This window comes from Phyllostomus hastatus, unplaced genomic scaffold (assembly GCF_019186645.2).
Source record: "Phyllostomus hastatus isolate PE091 unplaced genomic scaffold, TTU_PhHast_1.1 phas_scaffold_216, whole genome shotgun sequence".
Taxonomy (NCBI): Eukaryota; Metazoa; Chordata; class Mammalia; order Chiroptera; family Phyllostomidae; genus Phyllostomus; species Phyllostomus hastatus.
The window spans coordinates 10,824,320-10,846,956 of NW_025334018.1; the positions used below are offsets into that span (position 1 = coordinate 10,824,320).

Sequence of the window (22,637 nt, forward strand, 5' to 3'; positions counted from 1 at the left end):
GTGTGTCTCAATGAACTCTGAGCTCCTGGAAAACAATGCCCTTACTTCCTGTCTTTGTATCTTCCCACTCCGAAACCCCAGCCTCCACCCCCAAGAATGCTCTACAACACAGGCAGCAACACCTCCGTTGGAGCTGAGAGAAACACCAACCCATTTTTTCTGGGATTGTCAGGGACATTTCACCAAGAGTATGGTAAAAACAAGGATTCTGGGAGTTATTTTTAACATTTAAAAAAGTCTAACCTGAAATGATACTGTTACCAGCAGTAAAGCTTTACAAGCTAAATAAAATCAAGGTTTTATTTTTGTTTTTCCTTTTAAATGGAATTATACAAAACGCATATGCATCTCATAGAGAAATTTATGGTTGCTTTATTCAATAAATATTGTGTGAGGCCCTGTGGTAACCGCAGAGGACAAACAAATGATAAAAAACAACAAATCATCATTCTTGCCTTTAAGGAACTCACAGCCCAGAGAACACAGATAAGTTTAATGTGCAAGTATAATGTTATATGACAAAGGTCATAATAAGGACAATCACAATAAAGGGAATATATGCAGGACCCTTAACCTAGACTTGAGTGAGGCTGGGTGGTCCTGAAGGAAGTGAAACCTTAAAAGACTTCTGGGAGTTATCCAGGCAAAGGTTGTTCACGAAGGAAGAAGGGGAGGCCACATGATATGTCCAGGCAGAGGGAGCAATAAATGCAAAAAGCCAAAGGTGAGAGAAAACATGCCACCGAGAAACTGTGGTTCCATAGAGTCCCCATGTAGAATTGTGGTGCAGGAGTGAGTAGAAGTAGGGTATGGAGAAGAATGGCATTTTACTCCAACTGTTACTTTGCAAATTTTCACACCTAGAAAACACTTGAGAAAATAGTGCAATGAATATCTATACACTCTTCGTGTAGATTATGGGGGGAAGGAGAAGAAACGAGAGAAAAAGGGAGGGAGAGAGGGAGAAAGAATATGAATGAATGAATGAATGAATGAATGAATGAATGAATTCAGCAAAACGTTAACAATAGGTGATCCATTGGTGGTAGAGATTTTTAACACTCTTCAGATGCTCCCTCCCCCAAACTGTAAACGGAAATCTTTCTATATCTTTTCTCTATTTTTTTCCTCCTTTCCCTCCCTGGGACACTTGGAGATTAATTGGTCATAAAGACATTCTGTTGATATGTGCACACTCTAGGGAGATCTAGTCCAGATAAACCAATGTTTCTCAATCTGTTTTTCATGACCATACACCAAGAATCAATTTTTGTTCCCTTATGGATAATATCACTCCCACTGAGAATGCATGAGGTAAACAGATCTAACACAAAAGAAACATAAATTGAGTTAAAATAAAATAGCCCCAGCTGGTGAGTCTCAGGGGATTAAGTGCTGGCCTGCAACCCAAAGGGTTGCTGGTTCAATTTCCAGTTGGGGCACGTGCCTGGGTTGAGGGCCAGGTCCACAGAGGAGTGTGTGTGAGAGGTGGCCACACATTGATGTTTCTCTCTTTACTTTCTCCCTCCCTTCCCCTCTCTCTAAAAATAAATAAATAAAAATCTTTTTTAAATATTTTAAAAATAAACACATTCCAATTGAATTTTAGGAACAATATTAACATATTATTCACTTATATAAATGTAAAGTAAGATAAATTCTAAGATTTCTAACAAGAAATGTTTTTACCTCCTAATGCTTTGTTTTGGTTCTTCTAAGAAAAACACTTTTATTGTAAGCCACTTGACTGCAGACACCATATTTGTATGCTCCAGAGAACGTAGTACGGTGGTAAAGGACCTAATTAGTTAATTATCTGCTGGTCCTAACAAAATCAATCTAATAACATGAGTTTATGTTGGGTGGGGAAGGAGAATGGCAATACCAAGTAGTTTGGGGGCAACAGGAAGGGACCGAACTAAGGCAGTAAAATCCCGGAGAAGAGAATGCTCTTTGCAGAAGGCAGCACAGCTGTGGCAGGTGCTGGGTGAAGAGGCGTTAGAGGAGACTGCCTCGCTGGGCTAGAGCAGTGCTGTCCAGCAGAAATTCAACGGGAGCAGTCTATATCATTTTAATTTAGAAGCCACATTAAAAAAGTAAAAAGGAATATAATAAATATCTTTATCAACAGATTTTATTTAATAGATTTTTATCAAAAATGTATCACTTTTAGATAAACTGTAGTACATTCACATACTGGAATATCATTCACTACTAAAGAGAAATGAGCTATCAAGCCATGAGCAGACATGGAGGAAACGTAAATGCATATTAATAAGTGAAGGGGCCAATCTGAAAAGGCCACATACTTTATGATTCCAATTATGTGACATTTTGGAAAGGCTCCAGACAGTAAAAGGATCAGGAGTTGCACAGGATTTGGGGTGAGGGAGAGATGATAGGCAAAGCACAAGGGACTTTTAGGGCAACAGAACTATTCTGCTTGATGCACTAATGCCATTACACATTTGTCAACCCTACAGAATGTACACCACCAAAAGCAAATGCTAATGTACACTATGGACTTTGGGTAATACTTAGATGCCAACGTTAGTTCATTGATTACAACAAATGGTAACTCCCCAGTGCAGACTGTCGATGGCGGGGAGGCTGTGCCTGTGTGGGAAGAGAGGGTACATTGCTTCGAGAACCCTTCAAAATTCTGTTCAATTTCACTGTGAATCTGAAGCTGCTGGGAAAAAAGTCCATACTTTTAAAAATATATATGTTTATAATATATCATTTCAGTATGCAATCAGTATAAATCTTCGAAACCAGAGTATATTTTACAATTACACCCTTGCTAACTTGGAATACCCACATTTCAAGGGCTCAAAAGCCACCTATGGCTAATGGCCCGAGGGAAGGACAGGGCGAGTCTACAGCAGTGCGGCAGAAGCCACACTGGACACGTGTTTGAGGAGGTGGTGCTGTTGCTGTGCGAGAGCAGCTTCCAAACCCGTTTCTGAATCTCCTTTCCACGCGCACTGCTGCCCCAGCTCCTCTCCTGTAGGCGTTCCGGAGCCTCCTCCCTCTGAGCCCCGCCCCCTGTCCCGCCCTCCCTGCGGTTTCACTCCAAAGATTTCCTAGATAGGATTCTGTCTAAAAGAGAGCCATGGACCACTGAAGAACAGAAGGGATTTGTAACACCAGTTTCCTGAAAGCACCGTATATACTCCTCATTAATAATAGGAGGAAACGCTTTTAGATCCTGCACACTGTGCAAAAAAAAGTAAAGAATTTATTAAAATGCAGCACAGATTAAAATGCCACCTAGAAAATAGGTACTTAGGAAAACATAGTTGCCGTCAATATAGAAATAAATAATTAGGTTTTCCCTCAGTTGGTGGAGATTATTTATATTTCCTTACAACTAGGAACATTATTTATGTATATTTCCTAGCAACAATCCTGGATCTAATGTATACATTTCTCCATATGTCATAATATATTATAATCTACTCATGCTCTAAATGCTATTACCAAGATGTGGGTGCACTTTAGCTCAGAAAAGTTAGCTGTCTTTTGAAGTAGAAAAGGCACTATGTTGAATCACAGTCTGACACTTATATTCATCATTTTCAGGTTCTATCACTTAGAAAAGTAAGGAAAAAAGGCATTTATTTGCTTACCATGTCTAACAGCTCTTCCAAAAGAAGGAAGATGAAAAGAATAGAAAGTGGACTGGCTATAGCAAAAAAAAAAAAAAAAAAACCCCACACAAAAAAACATTCTCGCAGAATCCTACAAACAGCATGACATAAAGCAGAATACAGACATGTCATTTTTATTTATAGTCGCTGAGGTCATTATTAAATGCCTAACTCCCAGCTGAATCCTCTTTAAAATGAAGAAGGAAATTAAAAAATAAAATTGGGATTTGCTGCTATTGGCATTTCAAAAACTAAGTCTACATGAAAAGTAAAAATATTTTCCATCTCTACATCTAAGCCTTTTCAAGTAAGTGTCTTAATATAATCTTAGTATAATTAATAAAATGTCATGATATCCTGGATTTGATTTAAAATATACCAACAAAAATGATTATACGAGTAAAAGAGAAATAATATAAAATGAGGATGACAGAATTCTGTTAACTGGTGAAGTTTGAGTGATAGGTATTTGGGGGTTCATTATACTTTTCTCTTCACACGTTTATAGCTGATATCCAAAGTTTTACAAATAAAAAGGTTAAAAAATTGTTGGTAGTAAGTTGTATCTTTAGCAAAAAAAAATTAACTGGTTGTTTCTGATTCGGAGTCTGGTTTAGGAAATGTATTATTTACTTATACTCTTTAAATTATTCACATGTTTTTATCAAATATTATTTTCTCAATTAAAAATATTTCTAAACATGTATGTATACACAGACATACACACATGTATGTACTAGTGTGTTGGTAAGTGCAGAGTGCTTAACACTCCCTAAGATGCTGGTGACTGCATCTAGTTCTGTACCTCACAGGTCCTGAGGCAAGTTACTTCTGAGGCTTAAGTCAGGATAACATTTAAATGAGCAAATATATTTGCAAACACCTAGCACAGTGCCTGGCACAATACGGTTATTCATTTAGTGTTGGATAAAGTAACACAATACGTGGGGAGAACCAGATTTTTTAAGCAGGTAGGCTCCCCCTCACATTTTTATGGGCCACGAACAAGAGGAGAAACAGACATCCAGCCCATGGTCTGCTCTTCTTTCCAAGTGGAGGGGGACACATGTGTGCAGATGCCCTAATGAACTTGACCAAGCTCTGCCACCACCAACAACAGCCCTTTGACCACTCCTGAGACCTAGGTATGCATAGGCTTTTCCCGTCTGTGCCTGAAGAACCAGCTGCGCAGCCCCGGGGAGTGGGTCCCTGCTGTTTGTCAGGGAGTTTCAAGCATGCCTGACTAGCTAGAACCTCCTCTGGAATGTGTTTGCTCGTGGACGGAGGGGGGAGGGAAGGAGTGGGGAGGGGTACTATTAAAATTCCATAGGCCCTAGGAAAAAATGTGACTAGGAATGGGCCAGACTGGGTCCTTTCGAAGCACAGGGCACAGGTCAGGAGACTCAGGTGCCTGGACAAAAAGCAATACTGATTAGAGACAAGGTATTATGTGAAACCTCTCAACAGAGTAGGAGTCAAAAGACGTGAATCTTGCCCCAGTTCTGCCAGTAACTTCACATGTGACCTTAGGCCAATGTCTTAACCTAGCGGTGCCTCAGTGCTCTCATACATCCATTTAACAAATACTCATTGGGCTCCAATTATGGGCTAGGCATGTATCTAGACACTATGGGTACACAGAGAATTCAATAGACTTACCATCCTGATAAAGAGCAAGCCATGAAGACACCTGGGGCAAACATATTCCAGACATATCAAAATGTTCATGATTAATCTTGCAAGTTGAAATGTTCATTAAATATAAAAATGGAAGAATCCTAAGAGGAAAAAAACTGTATGTTAAATTACAATGCGGTATTTTATGATCCATTCTTCAACACAGCAGTATGAGTACTCCAAACTGCTGTTAATTTTAATCACGAGAATCATCACCATATGCAACACAAAATCTAGTCTCTAAATGTGCCATTTTCTTTATATTATTACCCATTTATCCATTACTCATTATTACCCATTTTCTTTATATTATTACCCAGTGTATATTTTATATGGAAGATAAATTTATATAAAATATAATGTAGTCACAAAGCATTTATCCAAATTAATTTTTTAAATAAATACATTAATATAGTTTATCAGTTGCTTCTGAAAACATGTATTTCAAAAAGATTAATAATGAGCTTTATTAGAAAAAGGAGTCCACAGAAAGAGATGAATAGAGCGGACAGTGAAGTATAAACAGCCTAAGAACATCTTCATGCTAAACCCATTAAGACTGGGCACAGCTCCCTGACTGCATCCACTACAGAACGTCTGGGGTCACGGCAGAGTATCCGGTCGGACCACCAGGAGTCAAATGAGCAGAGACAAGGTGTCAGAAGACCTCGGGTAGCAGTGAAGAATTTCTTCTGAAAGGGTGCGTAATAATGGAAACTTATGTCTCGTCTAGTTCCAGCCTGCCCTAAAAGCAGCTACACAAGGAGAGCTCCAAACTTCGGGTCATTCTAGCCATTTCACCCTATACCTTCTCAAAATAGAAGAGTTGCCCATTTATCACAAAGTATCAGTTACGAGGGACTTTTTATGCTTGTTAAATATCACAATTAGAATTATCTCAGGGCCCTGTGAATATCTAGATAAAAATCAAACTACCATAATTCAATGCAAACAAGTTCTCCCTTCTCTGTCCCGGTTCAAAATTAACAAAATGGAAGTGTGCACTGTCCAAGCTTTGTTAAGTTACAGTAGCTTTTTATTGCAGCTATTGCCACTAGATGGCACTAAAGACTGTGTTTTAGGAATCAGACTCCAAATCAGAAGGCAAAAATGATCTGAAATAAACAATAAATTCCCTGGCATCTGTCCTGCTATTATGAATGGTTTCTTAGAGATTAATATGAATGTCAGTTTACTCACTCATTTATTAACCTATACTATGTTTCAGCCACTGTGCTGAATATTAGGGATGCAGAAACAAAACGTTCCTTGTCCTTATGAGTTCTCAGTGTGGAAGGGGAGCAGGTACAGTGAGGACGGGGGGGAAATCAGATAAGCAAGCATTAAATTGAAATGTAGAATATTAAAGACTTAATAGAGGATATCACGGAGTACCATCAGTACCACATAGAGGGGCACCTAATACAGACTTGGTCGATGGAGCATTGCTAGAGAAGTTGATGCCTGAAAACAGCTTTGAAGAATGACTAGAGATTAATTATGCAAAGAAGTGCAGGCAGGGTGTCCTAAGCAGAACAAGTGACTGGGACAATTATAAAAGAGGCTGAAGCTCAGGGTGCATGCTGGGATCAGGGTGGGGCAATGTAAGAAATGAGGTTGGCCGAGATGGCAGAGGGAGAGTCAAGGGAAGCCCCTCATGGAAGATAATTTCCATGAGAGCAGGAAGTTTTGCTTGTTCTACAAAATGACAGATCCTGGCACATAGTCAAAAGTCCCTGGCCTCATGGAACTTACTATTCTAGTGAGGAGGCAAGCCATGAAGACATTCCAAAAAAACATATTCCAGGTGCTTAAAGGGTAATTAATGGATAAAAGAAGGTACTGAATAGACACTGAAGATCAAAATCAAATTGGAACTTCAGAAAGGTATCTAACAGAATTAGAGAGAATGGATTGGAAATGATGACCCTAATTAGTAACCCAAACAAAGTAAAAGAACTTGAACTAACGCAGGAATAGTGTGGAGGAAAGGGAAGTCAATTCAGATATGATGCGGTAGTAATGATAACAATGAAAAGAGACCCCATATAAAAAGTGGGCTCCTGTTTTAAATACATTACTGCCAAATCCCATAACAATCAAGGAAAGATGAAGGGGTTTTTTTGTTTCTTTTATTTTTTTAAAAAAAGAGCTAAGAACTCTGGGAACTAGCAACATTTGAGAGGCAGGTGGAAGAAGTAGAGGGAGAAGAAAAGGAGAGGTGAGAGAGGCAGGAAGTGGGGAGAACAAGAACCATGTTATGTCAACCAAGGGAGGATAAGGCTTTAAGGAGGAGAATCTTGTCAATGTCAAAGCTATAGCAAATTCTGTTAGATAATATCATATTTGCCATGTATAGTGTGCACTTTTTGCCCAAATTTTTGAGGGAAAATAAGGATGTGAATTATAGATGGGTAGTACCTGAAACACCTTGTATCTGTTCTTGTGTTTTGTGATTATTTGTCACATTAAATTTCTTGTACCATATGTTCAAAAATAAATGCTAAAATCCCTTTATAATACAAAAAAGATCTAAATTTAAATAAATAAATAATTGAATTAAAGAATTAAAACCAAAAATTTTTTCTCTGAAAATTTGAGCCAAAAGCCTGGGCGTGCATTATACATGGCAAATTATGGTAACTGAAAAGTATCCGCTGGAGTTAGCAAGAAGGATGTTACTGGGGACTTTGACAAAAGCGATTTCAGAGGAATGGCAAGAGCAAAGGCCAGATTGTACTGTGTTTGGCAGTAAAATGTGAGGGGAGTTAGAGAAGCAAGTGAAAACTATTATTAAGAGGCAGAGAGAAATCAGGAGCTAGAGAGGGGCGTAGGGTAGAAGGAGAGACTGAAGCATGTTATGAGCTACAAGAAAAGATCCACAAGAGGGGAAGAGGATGAAGACAGAGGAGGAGCATGCAGATGAGGCTGGGCTTCAGAGCACAGATCTTAGGAGAAAGGATTCTCCTACCTTTGAAATAAGAAAGGAGGGCCCTGGCTGGTGTAGCTCAGTGGACTGAGCGTGGGCTGTGAACTAAAGGGCTGCCAGTTTGATTCCCAGTCAGGGTACATGCCTGGGTTGCGGGTTGGGTCCCTAGTGGGGGCCGTGTGAGAGGCAACCCAACACATGATGTTTCTCTTCCTCTTTTTCCTTCCCTTCCCCTCTTTCTAAAAATAAATTTAAAAAAAAATTTTTAAAGTATTCACTTATCTTCTAAAAGCACATTCAAAATACTAAAAAAAAATGAAATAAGAAAGGAGGAAGGATGGATGGTGATGGAGTAATGGTCAAAGATAAATCTGACTTCGCTCTCGGGCTCACTTTCTATATATTCACTCAGTTGCCTGACTTCCTCATGGGTCATTCTGCCTTCCTGGCCTTCTTGCCTTTGGTACTCAGCTCTTTTGGGGCTGCAGAAGCGGGCTGAAAGTCTTTAGATACTTTAATGGACCTGATCATTTTCAACAGTCCTGTTCCTCTGATTCCACGACTTTAGTACTTCTTATAACTATTTGAAGTATGTGAGGATGGAATAAAAACCTGAAGTTGTTCTGGGGAAGGAGAATACTTAACTAATCCTCGCCCATGATCTCGCCCCATGTCACTCCTGCTCTGCATGAGCCACAAAACCCTTGGTTGTGTGTAGTTCTGCTTGTTTTCCCTCATCTGAGACCATCATTCCCTGCCTCATCAGTAACAGTCTGTATTAGCTGTCTACGTGAAGGCACTAGGTTGGTAGCCAAGAGTGTTTCATATTAACAGAGAGATGAAGAATATATGTGTGTATGGTGTGTATATATACATGTATCATTATATATGTATAGATACACATGTCTACATGTATGCATATACATACATTATAAATAAAAATACTTGCTACCACAACATAGCACAAACTTAAAAGTGAAAGGTATAGGCAAAGAGCTACTGGAGCTCAACTCTGAAGCCTCGGAGTAACAGGGAAAGTTTCAAACAGACCTGACACAGGAGGAAGGGCAGGTTTAAATAAAGATGAACAAATACTGCAGACGAAATTGGCAAAGACCAAGAAGGAAGCTTAGTAACGCTTAGGGAATAACTAACAGGCCAGTTTGTGGATCTTTTAAGGAATCCAGATTTTCTGCTATGGAGATAAGGAGCTACTGATGCCTTCAGAATGGAGACTGACTTGTACCATGTTTTTACATGTGTTTTACAATTAATTTGGAAAACCTGTGTAGGATAGATTGAAAAAAATGGAGGGGAAGGATACTTCAGAGACTATTGTAATACTTGAGGTGAGGATGATCAAGTTCTGTATCATCCTAAAATTCTACATGGTAAGGTGTTGGCAGTGAGGATGGAAAGAAATCGGTACCTGCCTGGATATGGAAAAAGAGGAAGGAGGCCAGGAACACTATAAGGTTTCAAGCTGGAGGAAAGGGAGAGTAATGGTATCTTCAAGAGAATAAAATGCAGGCAGCAGTTTCATGAGCAAAAAGGTCAATGAAGTTTAAGACATGTGGGACTTAGGTGATGGGGACACACTTGGGCGCGATTTATAATAAATGGCTGTGACCAAAGCTTAGGAGAGAGATGAATACTGAAAGTGGGGACCTGGGAGTCACCTGTGCTAAGAGAGAATGTAGAGAGAAAAGGTAGGGGATAAAGTGGACAAAGGGGAACCAGTGAGGAAGGAGAGTGTGAGAAGCAGCCCAAGAGGTAAGAATGCCAGGAAAGTAGAGTGTTTCAGAAGTCAAGGAGGAAGCACGTTTTAAGCATGAAGAAGTACATAACAATGGTGAATACCAAAGAGACTGCATTTTGAGAAAAGGCCCGTGACCAAATCACTCGTGACCTACATGAGCGACGTTCCAATAGGAAAGAGGAGTCAAAAGTTAGTTTACGTGGGTGGTGATGATGACGATGGGAAGATGATGAGGAAAGCAGAGAGTGAGGCTACTCTGAGAAACTAGTGCTGAGAGTCACAAAGTGGAAAGGCTGCGGAGTCAAGGGGGACTTTGCATCCCCCTTCAAGACTTGATTGTAATTCTTGGCAGAAGAACATGTTAGTGAAGAACTGATTGAATCATGAGAATGTAAAGTACAAAATAGGAAATATAGTTACTAATATTGTAATAAACATGTATGGTGCCAGTTGGGCACTAGAAATATCAGGGGGAACACTTTGTAAAGCATGACTGTCTAACCACTATGCTGCACACCTGAAACTACCAATACAAATTAATATTGAATGTAAACTGTAATGTAAACATTTAAAAAAATAATTGATTGAAAATGTAGAAGCAGCAAGGTCTTAAGGAGGCAGGGGAGGCTGGAATTAAAGGGCAAAGGTCTTCTATTCCACCCTTGAAATAGAAGAAAGGCAGGCAGGAGAGGTATGAGAGGAGAGGTGATCAATCAGATTTTTAAGATGAAAATAAGGAAGTTTTCCAAATAGCTTCGCTTTTCTCAATTAAAGGCTAAGATGCTTTATCTTAAAAAATTATTTTATTTTATTTTATTTATTTTATTTTATTATTATTATTTTTTTACAAAACCTGCTGAGATGCTTAAAAAGCTGGGAAAGGAAGGGTAGAGGTGGTTGGGGAGGGATCTGGACCATGGGCCTCCTAAGACTGAGTTCAGGTCATCAGGCATATTACCTTGGGCTGACCACCAGACTGCTCTCAGAGTTGTTAAAAGATTAAACAAGATAACGCACATATAAATTACAAAGCACTTCTTAAACAAGAGAAGCTTGGAACACCTACGTGGGAAATGGGATAGTGCATGAATAAGAGATGAAGAGCAGCATCGCTGCCATCAGGGAGGGCTCAGGTGAAGTATGGAGCGAGAATATAGAGCAAACGCGAGTCAGCACTGTCTGTGTGACCTACTGCAGCACACTGGCTGGGGCAGGCAGGCTCTGAGTCAGGGCAGGTGTGGAGAGAAGAGAAGCTGAAGAAATCCAGGTAAGGACTATTTAAGACATGGGTAGGCAGGCTTACTTTTGGGAATCACGTGTACTTTTTATATACAGGGTGGAGGGAGACGTAGGTTTACAGTTGTCAATGTGAGAAAGTTCATTTTTATATTATTATTTATTATTGTATTATTTTTCATACAAACTGTAAACCTATTTTTGCCCCACCCTGTGTAAGTGGCACCGGACTCACTGGCGTGTTACATGTATTTTGGAACTAGCTAAACATTTCAATTTTTGTAAGTAAGGTTTTTTTTTTTTTCATATTTTGGAGCTGACAAGGTTGGGTTTCATTTTTTCAGATTTCCGTATTTTTTAAAGCTTAGCCTAAGCATTGCGCCTATAGTAGAAACGGAAAACGAAGACATCCATGAAACCAGTCAAATACAGAAGGTCATGAACAAAGCAAGCAGAGAGAAAAGGGAACCTACTAGGCAGGCTTAAGCGGCTGGAGATAACGAGACCCGTGGAGCGTGAGGCGCTAGTGCTACCATTTCCAGAATCTTGGGAGATACAGACAGGTTCCAGATTCCAGGTGTAGCAAAGCCCCCACACCGCCGAACCACGAGACTACAGCAAGAACACTGGAAGGAGAGACAGCGAAATGAAGGGTGCTCAGCGAGTTCATCTTCCCAATTAGTTAGTGAGCCCACAAAGGGCTTATCCCTCCTTGACACCCTCCACTATCTCATTATGACCAATCACGGGCCCCCGTGGGTTGACCGCTAAAAACATCGGGGCAAAGCTGCTCCGTTTCTATTATGCATTACTCTAGAATTCTGGGTGACAAATGCTTCACCCCTTGGGTCATTTGCACCCCTGGCCCAGGTGGGTGAAACAGCGGCTTCTCCAGCCCCAGGGAGTCGGGAGCTCCCGGCGCTGGCCTCATGAAGGCCTCCTGGCCGGCCCTGGGTTCAACGGATCTCAGAACGAGGGCGGGCCTGAGGGGGCCTTAGTCCCGGAAAACGCCAGGGGCTAGCGAGCTGCCGAGGCCTTCGCAGCGGGCACACTACCCCGAGAGGAAACTCGCAGGGACACACCCACGCGGAGCAGGAACACACCCTCGCAGAGCACGAACTTCCGTCTCTGAATCCGAGGCCTACGGAAACAGGAAAACTTTCCATCCTACAACTCCCAGAATACTCTGCGATGACTGACAGCCTCACCCACCAATGGGAGAGCCCAGTCTGGGTTCACGGGCCCAATCCGGGGGCGCAAAGGAGGCCATCCCTGAAGCACGTCGGCGCGACTTTATTTGTGGTTCTCTGGGCTCTCTGGTCAACACAGTTACAAAGAGAAGGACAATCCCTGTAAAGTGGTGACGCTGGCTGCGCTATGCTGCTGAATCCCCTCCTGGCTTTGTTCCGCCCCTGAGCCCCGAGCCCTCCCGCCGCTCCGCCTCCGGCTCTCAGTTTGGTTCTCCCCTCCGGGCCTGAGAGGACGAGCGAAGATGTGGGATTTCCAAAGCTTATTGGGTGCTGGTGGTGTCACTCTGGAAGGCGGCCGGGGCCCCCAGCGGCGAAGGCCGCCCCTCTCGGACGGTGATTGGAGTTGCTTGAGAAGAGGGCTGGGATTGGTGCGAAGAGGGACCAGAGCCTTTCAGCACCTTGGGTCGACACCTGGGAAGGCGGTGGCCACCGAGGAGCCGGTGCGGCTCGCAGCCTTCTACCCCGCTGCGACCCCAACCCCGAAGGGCTGGGTCGGGGGAAGGAGAGGGAGGCGCCCCACCTCATCACGGGGGGCGAGGGTGGCGCTTGTCGCGTGTCGGGCGTGGGTCCAGTGGGGAGGGGGGGGCAGGAAGGGGGGGTAGCAGTGGAGGGCTTGAAGGCTGCAGGGGTCCAGGAAGGAGGCCGCAAGACTAACTCGAGACCTAGACCTGGAAGCGCTTCAGGGGCGGACTTGGTGGGGCGGAGGAGGGCGTGGGCGTGTCTGGTATGGGATGCAGTGGAAAGGAGGGGACCCTCCTGAGCAGATCTGTGAGTGGTTCCTTTGAGGAATCCTCTTCCCTTTTGCCCTTTCATTTGCTAAAGAGAGAGTCCCCATGGTCTCTGTTCAAGTTTTGGAAACTTTCTTTTCCGGTGGGCTTAATCTCCTACTTCATTACAGAACTGTCCAGCGCCATTTCTGATACTGGGCATAAACGTGGGGAATATGTCAGAAAAGAGGAAGCCGCTGCTGGGCTTCGTGGGCAAACTCCCCAGTGGGACTGCCCTTGGGAACCTAGGCAAGACGCACTGCCCTTCGTGCATGGGGCTTTTCAAAACTCCCAGGCTCTTGCCTTGTTTGCACACAGTTTGCACCAAGTGTCTGGAGCAGCTGGAGCCCTTCTCAGTAGTGGACATCAGAGGGGGAGACTCTGACACAAGCTCTGAGGGGTCAATATTCCAGGAACTCAAGCCACGCGGCCTGCAGCCGCAGATCGGCATCCTCTGCCCAGTATGTGATGCTCAGGTGGACCTGCCCGTGGGAGGAGTGAAGGCTCTAACCATAGACCACCTGGCCATGAATGATGTGATGCTGGAGAGTCTGCGTGGGGAAGGCCAGGGCCTGGTGTGTGACCTGTGCAGCGACAGGGAAGTGGAGAAGAGGTGTCAGACCTGCAAAGCCAATCTCTGCCATTTCTGCTGCCAGGCGCATAGGTAAAGATGGGATACTTCAACTCGGTTTGGCTTAAAAGCAGAGTGCAAAGGGGTGTCGAGACAGAGAAATCCCTCCTTGGTGAGCAGATGGAAAAGAAAGCTTTCTCAAATGCCATGGAAGGTCAGAGAGCAATCTACAGTGTGATAGCAAATATTCTAGAATAGTTGGTAACCCCTGCAGCCTTGTATATAGTAATAACATAGTAATAACAGTGTCAAAGGCTTGCACAGTCCTTTTCAGTCTGCAAAGCACATTCAGTGTCCTTGAATCATCAGTCCTTTGTATATTGGGTAATTGTACTGGGTGCTGGAGAAACAGGAGAATGAACAGAATAGCACAGCCCCTGCCTCGATCTCATCTGATCCTTGCACCTCTTATAGAAAAGTAGGCACTGTTTCCACTCCTATTTATTGAGGAAAAAAGCTCAGCAATATGTGATTTGCCCCACAGCTGGTAAGTAGTATATAACAACTGAATTTTAAATCCAGATCTGCCTGCATTCTCTGCTTTCTACGAATCCATGCTGCCTTCCCAGTGTAAGGTGCTGATTGGCAGGGCCCCACCTCAGCCTTTGCCTTGTACCCTAGAGTCAGAGCTTGGTGAGGTGGGCTGGTAGGTGCTCTCTGGGGTACCAGTTGTGTGTTTTATGGCATTTTGGTGAAGAGTTTGTTGTGTGAATATTTGCCCCTTTTTGATCCCCTCCCCCACTCCAGGTCATCAGACTATAAAATAGCCAAGGTTTTAGGATTAGCCTCAAGTAGATTGTAAAGTCGGCCTTCCATTTATTCTCTAGCCTCACCCACAGAACCAGTTTGTAGTCTTCAGTCTTTCTATTTTTAACTAGTAATTGAATTGTGACCACCCTGCTGCCAGCTAAACAGCTGACCCTGTTTTCTCTCCAGCCTCTCCTCTGGTGCCAGGACAGGCGTAGAAGCTTCAAGTGGCTGGAACGGTCCCTGTGGTTCCTAGGGATGCCCCTGAATCTCTAGAGAGCCACAGGAAAGGGGGAATTAAAAGAACTTTGATTCTGGCCATTGATTTTACTCTGATGCTGATAACCCTGTTGAGGAAAATTCTAGCTTGATGCTTTGGGTGGCATGGGCGCTGGCCAAAGGAAATGCTTTCCCAAAATCTTAGATAAAAACTGAGGGAGGCTTCCTGTCAGGGCCAGCCAGCTGTTTTTCAATCGCCTGGGGTTTACGGCTATGCCGCCGTCTGGCCCAGTTGGTTTCTTGGTGCTGGGTTTTCACCTTGCTCTCACCTCTCCCTTGCTGGAGGAGCAGGCTGCAGCTGTTGTACTCTCCCCACTGCACAGGTGAGGAACAGGAATCGGGGAGGGTCATGTAGTTAGTAAGAGGTTAGAGCGAGGAGCTGAACTCAGGTTTGTGTGACTTCAGAGCCCATGCTCTCAGCACTGCTGGACCAGTTCCCAACTTGAATGGTTCCCTGATTTCCTGTTCCCGACTCTGTTTGCCCCTAGACGGCAGAAGAAGACGACTTACCACACCATGGTGGACCTGGAAGACTTGAAAGGCTACAGCCGGATTGGGAAAGCCATTCTGTGTCCCGCTCACCCTGCAGAGGAACTGAGGCTGTTCTGTGAGCTGTGTGACCGGCCCGTGTGCCGCGACTGTGTGGTGGGTGAGCACCGGGAGCATCCCTGTGACTTCACCAGCAACGTTATCCACAAGCATGGGGACTCCGTGCGGGAGCTCCTCAAAGACACCCAGCCCCACGTGGAGGCCCTGGAGAACGCCCTGGCACAGATCAAAGAGACAAGCAGTGCCCTCCAGCAGCGGGTGGAGGCCGTGGCAGCTGACGTCCGAACATTCGCTGAGGGCTACGTCAAGGCCATCGAGGAGCATCGGGACAAGCTGCTGAAGCAGCTGGAAGACATACGGGCCCAGAAGGAGAACTCCCTACAGCTGCAGAAGGCACAGCTGGAGCAGCTGCTGGCAGACATGCGCACGGGAGTGGAGTTCACCGAGCACTTGCTGACCTGCGGCTCTGACCTGGAGATCCTCATCACCAAGGGGGTGGTGGTGGAGCGGCTCATGAAGCTGAACCAAGTTGAGTACAGTGCCCACCCCAGAGTAAACGATAAGATCTGCTTCTCTCCCCAGGAGAAAGCAGGCCGGTGCCGCGGCTACGAAGTTTTTGGGGTCATCAATACCAAAGAGGTCGACCCCGCCAAATGTGTCCTTCAAGGAGAAGGTAGGAATGCCCACTGGCATCGAGAGGGTGGTGCACAGGGACACGGTGTTTAAAGATGTGTGGCTTTTTCAGCCAGGCCTTCCTCCAGCCAGGCATGGCTCCCTACTAAAGGACCGTGACCCCCTCCCTTGCCCTTCGTGATTAGTCCTGGTCAGGGTGCAGTTAATATCCCTAGCAGAAGGCTTGATGCCTTTCCAGTTGGGAAATGTAGTGTCTGCCAAGAACTCAAGGGCCATGCCGTTTCTGTCAGGAGAAGGAGCAGAGACAGTGCCCACGGGAGGTAACAGCACGGACTTCAGGGCAGGGCAGAATCCCGAGTGCTCGGGGAGGAGCCTGCCAGGCCCCAGGCTGCTTGGGTCGAGTTCTGGAGAGTTTCAGAGGAGTGAGAAAGAGATGATGGCTTGCTTTCCCCTGTGCCCTTTTCGGTTCACATAAGCCACATACCACTGGCAGTGAAAAGAAGACGGCAGGCACTTCATCCAGCGGGGGAAACAGCATCTCTGACCACAGAGTCCTGTTCCAAAGGAAGTGTGTCATTCAAACACATGTAGTCAGTCCTGACAGGAGGGCTGTATGCCAGAGCCCTGCCGACTCTGGCCCGGGAACTGGTGGCTGTTTGGAGGTCACAGATCCCTTTGCGAATGATCATTCCCCAAGAAACACCCACTCCTTGGGCGTACGGAGATTCTTAGACTGTTCATGAGCCTCTCCATGGACCTCACAGCAGTTCACAGGCCCCTGGGCAGGCGCTTAACCTTAAGAAGCCCTGTCTCGTCTGACTGCTGGACTAGGGGCTGTAGGGATAGGAGAGTGGATGGCCGCACTCACTGAGCCAGGTCCGGCTCTTTGCTTGGGAGGGGCCTCAGCTCAAGCAAGAGATCTCATTATTTTTTTAAGTATTCTGTTGTGTCCCTACTATTGAATATCCCCTCAGCCTTGGAGTGAGCTACCACAGCATGGAGCCCAAGTCTATTCCAGCAGTGTGTATAGCTGAGGGAGGGTAGTTTTGGGGTTACCAGCCACCCTCACCCTCAGGGCCCAGAGGTTTTCTTCTCTAAATACTTAGGCCAATCCTGAGTATTTTCAAAGCTTCTTTAGGGCTGAACTTCAGGGCCAGGATCCTGTGATCCAAAAGCTGCTGCTGGCTGAGAACCAGACTCACCAGGAGAGACTCCCAGGAGGAATGCTCTGGGAGGCAGGATGGGAAGAGAGAAGGAAGGGAACACGGTGATCCCCACGAACAGGAAGCACAGCCTTTTGCTCTGAAGAGAAAAAGCAGGATGGTGTCTGATCTGGGGAGGAGGTCACCGCAGGTGGCCTGGGGGTGAGGACTGCCTGTTTATCCCTGCAGATCTCCACCGAGCCAGGGAGAAGCAGACCGCCTCTTTCACCCTGCTCTGCAAGGATGCGGCGGGGGAGAGCATGGGCAGGGGAGGAGACAACATTCAAGTCGCCGTAGTCCCAAAAGATAAGAAGGACAGGTAGGTACTGCCCAGTCGTGTTGTGGGTCCTAAGCGGCGATGGAACTGGAAACCTGAGGTCCTTAGCAATGGTGGACTTGTCACTGCGGTCATTACCGTCTGCGTCCTCGTGGTGCTACTGAAAGGTGTGTTTTCTTGTGCAGGTTTTCGGCCTCTATTCAGTTATCTTCCCAAGGTCTGATCTGCCCCCCAGCTGTCTTCATCCCAAGCTTTGAATAGACCGAAAATATTCTGTATCAGACTGAATGGTGCCCTTCTCAAAATTCAGCCCCCCTCGCCCTGAGCAGTGTGGCCCCGTTGGGTGGGCGTCATCCCACAAAGCGAAAGGTCCGGGTTTGATTCGCAGTCAGGGCACGTGCCCGGGTGGTGGGTTCAGTCCCTGTGGGCTGCACAGGAAAGGCAACCCGATCGATGTTTCTCCCTCGCATCGATGTCTCTCTCCCTCTTTCCCCCGCTCCCTTTCCCTCTTTCTAAAAATAAAGTTTAAAAAGAAAATCCAGCTCCTAAATGGTCTTGGGAGCTGAGTTGTGAGGCTCTGGAATTAGAGGAGGGAAAGGGGCGGACCAAGTGCAGGAGGGCACAGCAGAAGCCAGTCGAAGAGGACATGGAGTTTTCAAGGAATTCATCCGTACACAGCGCACTGAATTAGCATTTATGTCGCCTCCCCTCTGTGGTGAAATTATTTCTGAGACAAGTAGAAGTGGCATCCTGCTTGGGGGACATTTAAGATTAAGATCAAATTTAATGGTATAGCTCACATCCTGAAATAGTGGGCAATTTGAGGCAGGCTGTGAGAGTGAGCGGCGTTTTGGAACTCTTATCTCCGCCCAGTCCCGTCAGAACGATGGTGCAAGACAACAAGGATGGGACGTACTGCGTTTCCTTCACCCCCAAGGAACCCGGCGTCTATACTGTGTTGGTCTGCGTCAAGGAGCAGCACGTGCAGGTGGGTGAGACCTGTGCGTGTGCTTCCCTGAGCTCAGCTCGCCCTGGCCCGTGGGTTCTGTCGCCCTAGCACATGGAGACCTTTCCCACAGGATCAGCTGTATAGAGGGACCGGACAGGAGGCCTTACTTCCCTTCCTGTTAAAAATGGCCCAGGTTTTGTGACTCATTCTTACTAGGGGATGCCGGAGACTCTGAAAACTCTAGTCCTGTTTCACCTCCTGGCAGTTATGCTCATAGTTTACCCTTCTCCCAGTTGGCTTGTTGGAACTCTTAATTTGGGAAAGAGGCCTCGATCACAGGGGACAGTCTACCAGCAGGCAGGAATGCGCAGCCGAGAAATACGATCTAGCTGGGGATGCTCAGCTTTGCGAGGCTACGGCCAGAGGTGGACTTCCTGGAACACGGAAGTCCTCTCTTCTCACTGCCCGGTCCTCTGTCTGTCTGACCATCCGCTGCACGTGTGATTCTCTACTCTGTTTACACGTGTGCTTATATGTTACCAGGGTTACTCTACCACCTCTACAGACAAGTGTTACACTTTCTGGTTAGAGACGACAAATTTTTAAAAATTGGGGCCACACTCAGCACATCTGGCAGAATCTCTCTGCTGACATTTGAGTGGTCAGAGGTCCCCGCAGACAGAAATCAGCACCGACAGGAACACTAAAATACCACCCGGAGCCATGACATGGTGGTCTGCGCACCGGGAGGCCCGGTGGTCACCTGCCACTCACTGCCCGCCTGCCTAGTGTGCCTCTGCGGCTCAGGTGTTTCTGCACGCGCCACTTCATTTTTCTCCCAGACCACTCAGGCACAGAGGTCACCATCCAGTTAGGGCGAGAAACCAGACTTGCCAAGATGCACAGTACCTGCACAGCGAACTCAGAACATGACCCCATTTTTTGAACTCCAAGTTGTTTTAAAAATAGTTTGTAAACTCTTTAAAGGCAGAGAGATTTAACATCTGAAAGGCTTCTAAGGCGCCAGGCTCTTGACCTTGTGCTCTTGCGGGCACGGCACACAGGGCCGGGCCGCATCAGCACTCACTGAGTATCTGTTGTCCAACACAGGCTAGAAATTGGAGAGTTTCTAATTTGAGAATTATAAACCACACTCTTAAACTCTCTCCCTTGCAACTCTCTGCACTGCCCCGGAGTAAGTGGGTGGGCAAACAGAGACGTCCCGGAGGGAAGGGTAGAAGGGAAGCAGGCAGCTCAGTGTGTGCGGGGAGAAGGTGTTTGGCTGAGAAACTGGAGCAAGCACCACAGGATGTCGCAGTCTGTGGCCGTGGCGCCCTGCTCATTACCCCTGAGGGTCCCCGGGAATGGAGAAGGCAGCCCTGGCTGGGTGACTCGGTTGGAGTGCCACCATCCTGTACACCAGAGGCTGCGGTTTGACCCCCAGTCGGGGCACACACCTAGGTTGTGGGCTGAGTCCCTGGTTGAGGCATGTGCAGCAGGCAACTGACCGATGTCTCTCCCACCCCCTCCTCTCTCTCTAAAGTCAGTACACATGTCCTCCAGTGAGGGGGAGGATTAAAAAATAAAAAAGAACGGAGAAGATCGAGACCAAAGTCGGTGACAAGAAAGCACTAGGGTTACTAGGGCGTCAGGCGGTCTGGGTGCTGGGAGGGCAGCACAGACCCTTCCGCTGCATTTGGATCTGGGCCCATCCAGCGGGGCGCCCAGCTAGTTGCTGTCCCCTAGTGCTTCCCTCCCGCTGTGCTTGCCCAAGGGCAGGCCCTGCGCCCTGCACTCCGTTAGCATATGTGATGCTCAGCACGTCCCTGTTGACTCACACGTAAGGTGCTGTTCTTTGCTCTTGGTCTGAACACCGAAGGGCTCGCCGTTCACCATGACCGTGAAGAAAAGGCACCGCTCACACCCAGGCGTGTTTCACTGCTGCACATTCTGCTCCAGTGGAGGCCAGAAAACCGCTCGCTGTGCCTGTGGGGGCACCATGCCAGGTAAGGGGGGCCAGTCGCTCTCGAAAGTCCTTCCCTGCTGGGACCTTCTCCAGCAGTGGGAGTCAGCTACTGCGCGGACACTAGGTTTGGAATATGACTTAGGCTTGTTTGTAAGAATCTAGCCTGGCTGTGGCCGGGTGGCTCAGATGGTTGGAGCGTCCTGTGCGCCAAAGATTGTGGGTTTGATCCCCAATCAGGGCACATACGAGAGACAACTGATTGATGCTTCTCTAAAAGCAATAATCAGATCCTTGGTTGAACATTAAAAAAAAAGAATATAGACTGTGGATATAAATACAACTGTTCTAAAACTTCCGTTTAAAGCTTCTGTGTTCTGAACATTGAAACAGCAGGCTTACAATTTCTGAGCTCTTCTAGTTTTGATACAGTTCACCAACCCCAGGAGCCCTGTGCTTCTCCCTGGATGCTTGGTTTCCTGTTTCCACCCTTCCCAGCATCCTGGCAATATAAATATTGTTAACCCATCCTGTTCCTTTAAAAAGGTTAAAGCAGTTCCAAATAAGGCAGGGATGGGGGCGTGGATGATTAAACCCAGTGCACCAGGTCTGGCTCTTCTCTTGGGGGGAGGTGGGTGAGCTCAGGCGAGAGATCTAGGTTCTGTTTGGTTTCGTTTTTTTATTCTATTGTGTCCTTACTCTAATGAGACCTTAAGTGGAGCTTTTGACCCTTTGGTATAAATACTTTAGAATCTACCTTCTTTTTTATTTCCACTACTCTACCTTCTATTTTATTTTGATTATTTCGGAGTTAAAATCCAAACCAGTTCATCTCCTTGAGTAGCAATGTTGAAGAGCCCTTGTCTCAGAACTTCAGCTGACCTTAGATGGTTTGCTGTCACCAGTCCTGGGAGTCCTCCTGACCGCAGAGGCAGGCGTCCGGCAGCTTATTCCTCGCACCGGGTGTGTGTTAGATGTCCCCACATCCAGGAGTTCTGCATGTGGCCAGGAGCTTTAATTTCCGCGATAACTGCTGACTTCCCTCTGATGGTGTTTTCCCCTCTCCTCTTTGTACCACGCAGGTGGGTACCTGGGCTGTGGCCACGGGCACAAAGGCCACCCAGGCCGTCCGCACTGGTCATGCTGTGGGAAGTTCACGGAGAAGTCAGAGTGCACGTGGGCAGGTGGGCAGAACGCAGCAAGGAGTCTGCTCAGGACCGTGGCGCTCTGACGGCCACCCGGGCCGGCCTGCCGAAGCCACATGACTCCACAGTATCAGAGGACCCGGGCCTTGACTAATTCTGAAGAAACGGAAAGAATTAAAAACAAAGTGCCTTATCTGTACTCTCGAGTTCCTCACTGATTGCATGTGCGATGGCTGAGTACAAGAGGCCACCACTGTTTCTCTCAGCAGTTCTTTCTGCACCAAAGCAGGCTGCCTTCCGTTTGTGCGGGAATGGAGGTCTCTGTGCCATTAAACTTGGAGATCATGGGGATAGTTTGCATCCTTACTTTTTGATAATTAACCTTTTTTGTTGCTCCCTGAGCTACATTTTATATAGGTATTTTCCTCAGAAATAAAAACCTCCTTTTATCATATCCACTTTTCACTAGCACAGTTTTAATGGATTATAATGTGATCTTGCTGTTGAGGTGGAATTATCCCTCTTCCCCCTCTGTGCCAAGTTCATCTTGTACCCCCAGAGCCCAGAAGATACTACTTGGTAAGGAACACACAACCAGTAGTAAGTAAATAAAGGGAAATGACACCGACATGGAACCTCGTACGTTTACTGCAGTTCTGCTCCTCCCAGGGGATCAGGGACCCTCACCGTCCTCACATCTGTCGGCACTGGGTTCTTTAGAGTAGTCTTCACTTTTGCCTGCATACCTAGGAACCTAACTGGAAGGGCTGACTCCTAAGAGTGTGCCTGCTTAGCTCTTTGAGTCGAAAGAGAATTCTTGGCCCAGGAAGCACCCAGCTGACGGGTCTCCCCTACAGAAACATTTTCTTCTTTGGTTTCTGTGGCACCTTTCTTTGTACTTCTCCTACCTCATTGACTTTCCCTTCTCGGTCTTCTTTGCTGGCTCCTGCTTTCGTCTCCAGTCTCTATATGCTGGAAAGCCCTAAGGATC

General features: G+C 46.2%; 1 protein-coding gene across 2 annotated transcripts; it reads left to right on the top strand.

Annotated features, from left to right (window-relative positions):
• The first annotated feature begins 13,095 nt into the window (after nt 1-13,095).
• Nucleotides 13,096-22,259, top strand: TRIM45 (tripartite motif containing 45). 2 transcript variants are annotated; one of them, XM_045816705.1, is made up of 6 exons: nt 13,096-13,935; nt 15,417-16,150; nt 17,502-17,631; nt 18,463-18,577; nt 20,384-20,544; nt 21,584-22,259. In XM_045816705.1, exons 1-6 carry the CDS (start codon nt 13,448-13,450, stop codon nt 21,798-21,800), a joined length of 1,845 nt encoding a protein of 614 aa, XP_045672661.1. In that variant the 5' UTR covers nt 13,096-13,447; the 3' UTR covers nt 21,801-22,259. The 2 variants fall into 2 exon arrangements, with proteins under 2 accessions (XP_045672661.1, XP_045672662.1); XM_045816706.1 differs by having other exon boundaries at nt 13,097-13,935; nt 20,418-20,544.
• The last annotated feature ends 378 nt before the right edge of the window (nt 22,260-22,637 follow it).

Excerpts from the sequence above, each read along its gene's own strand:
- TRIM45 (XM_045816705.1), top strand. The coding sequence starts at position 13,448 with ATGTCAGAAAAGAGGAAGCCGCTGCTGGGCTTCGTGGGCAAACTCCCC. Across the intron at positions 13,936-15,416 it reads TTCTGCTGCCAGGCGCATAG|ACGGCAGAAGAAGACGACTT; the intron begins GTAAAGATGGGA and ends GTTTGCCCCTAG. Across the intron at positions 17,632-18,462 it reads CCAAAAGATAAGAAGGACAG|TCCCGTCAGAACGATGGTGC; the intron begins GTAGGTACTGCC and ends ATCTCCGCCCAG.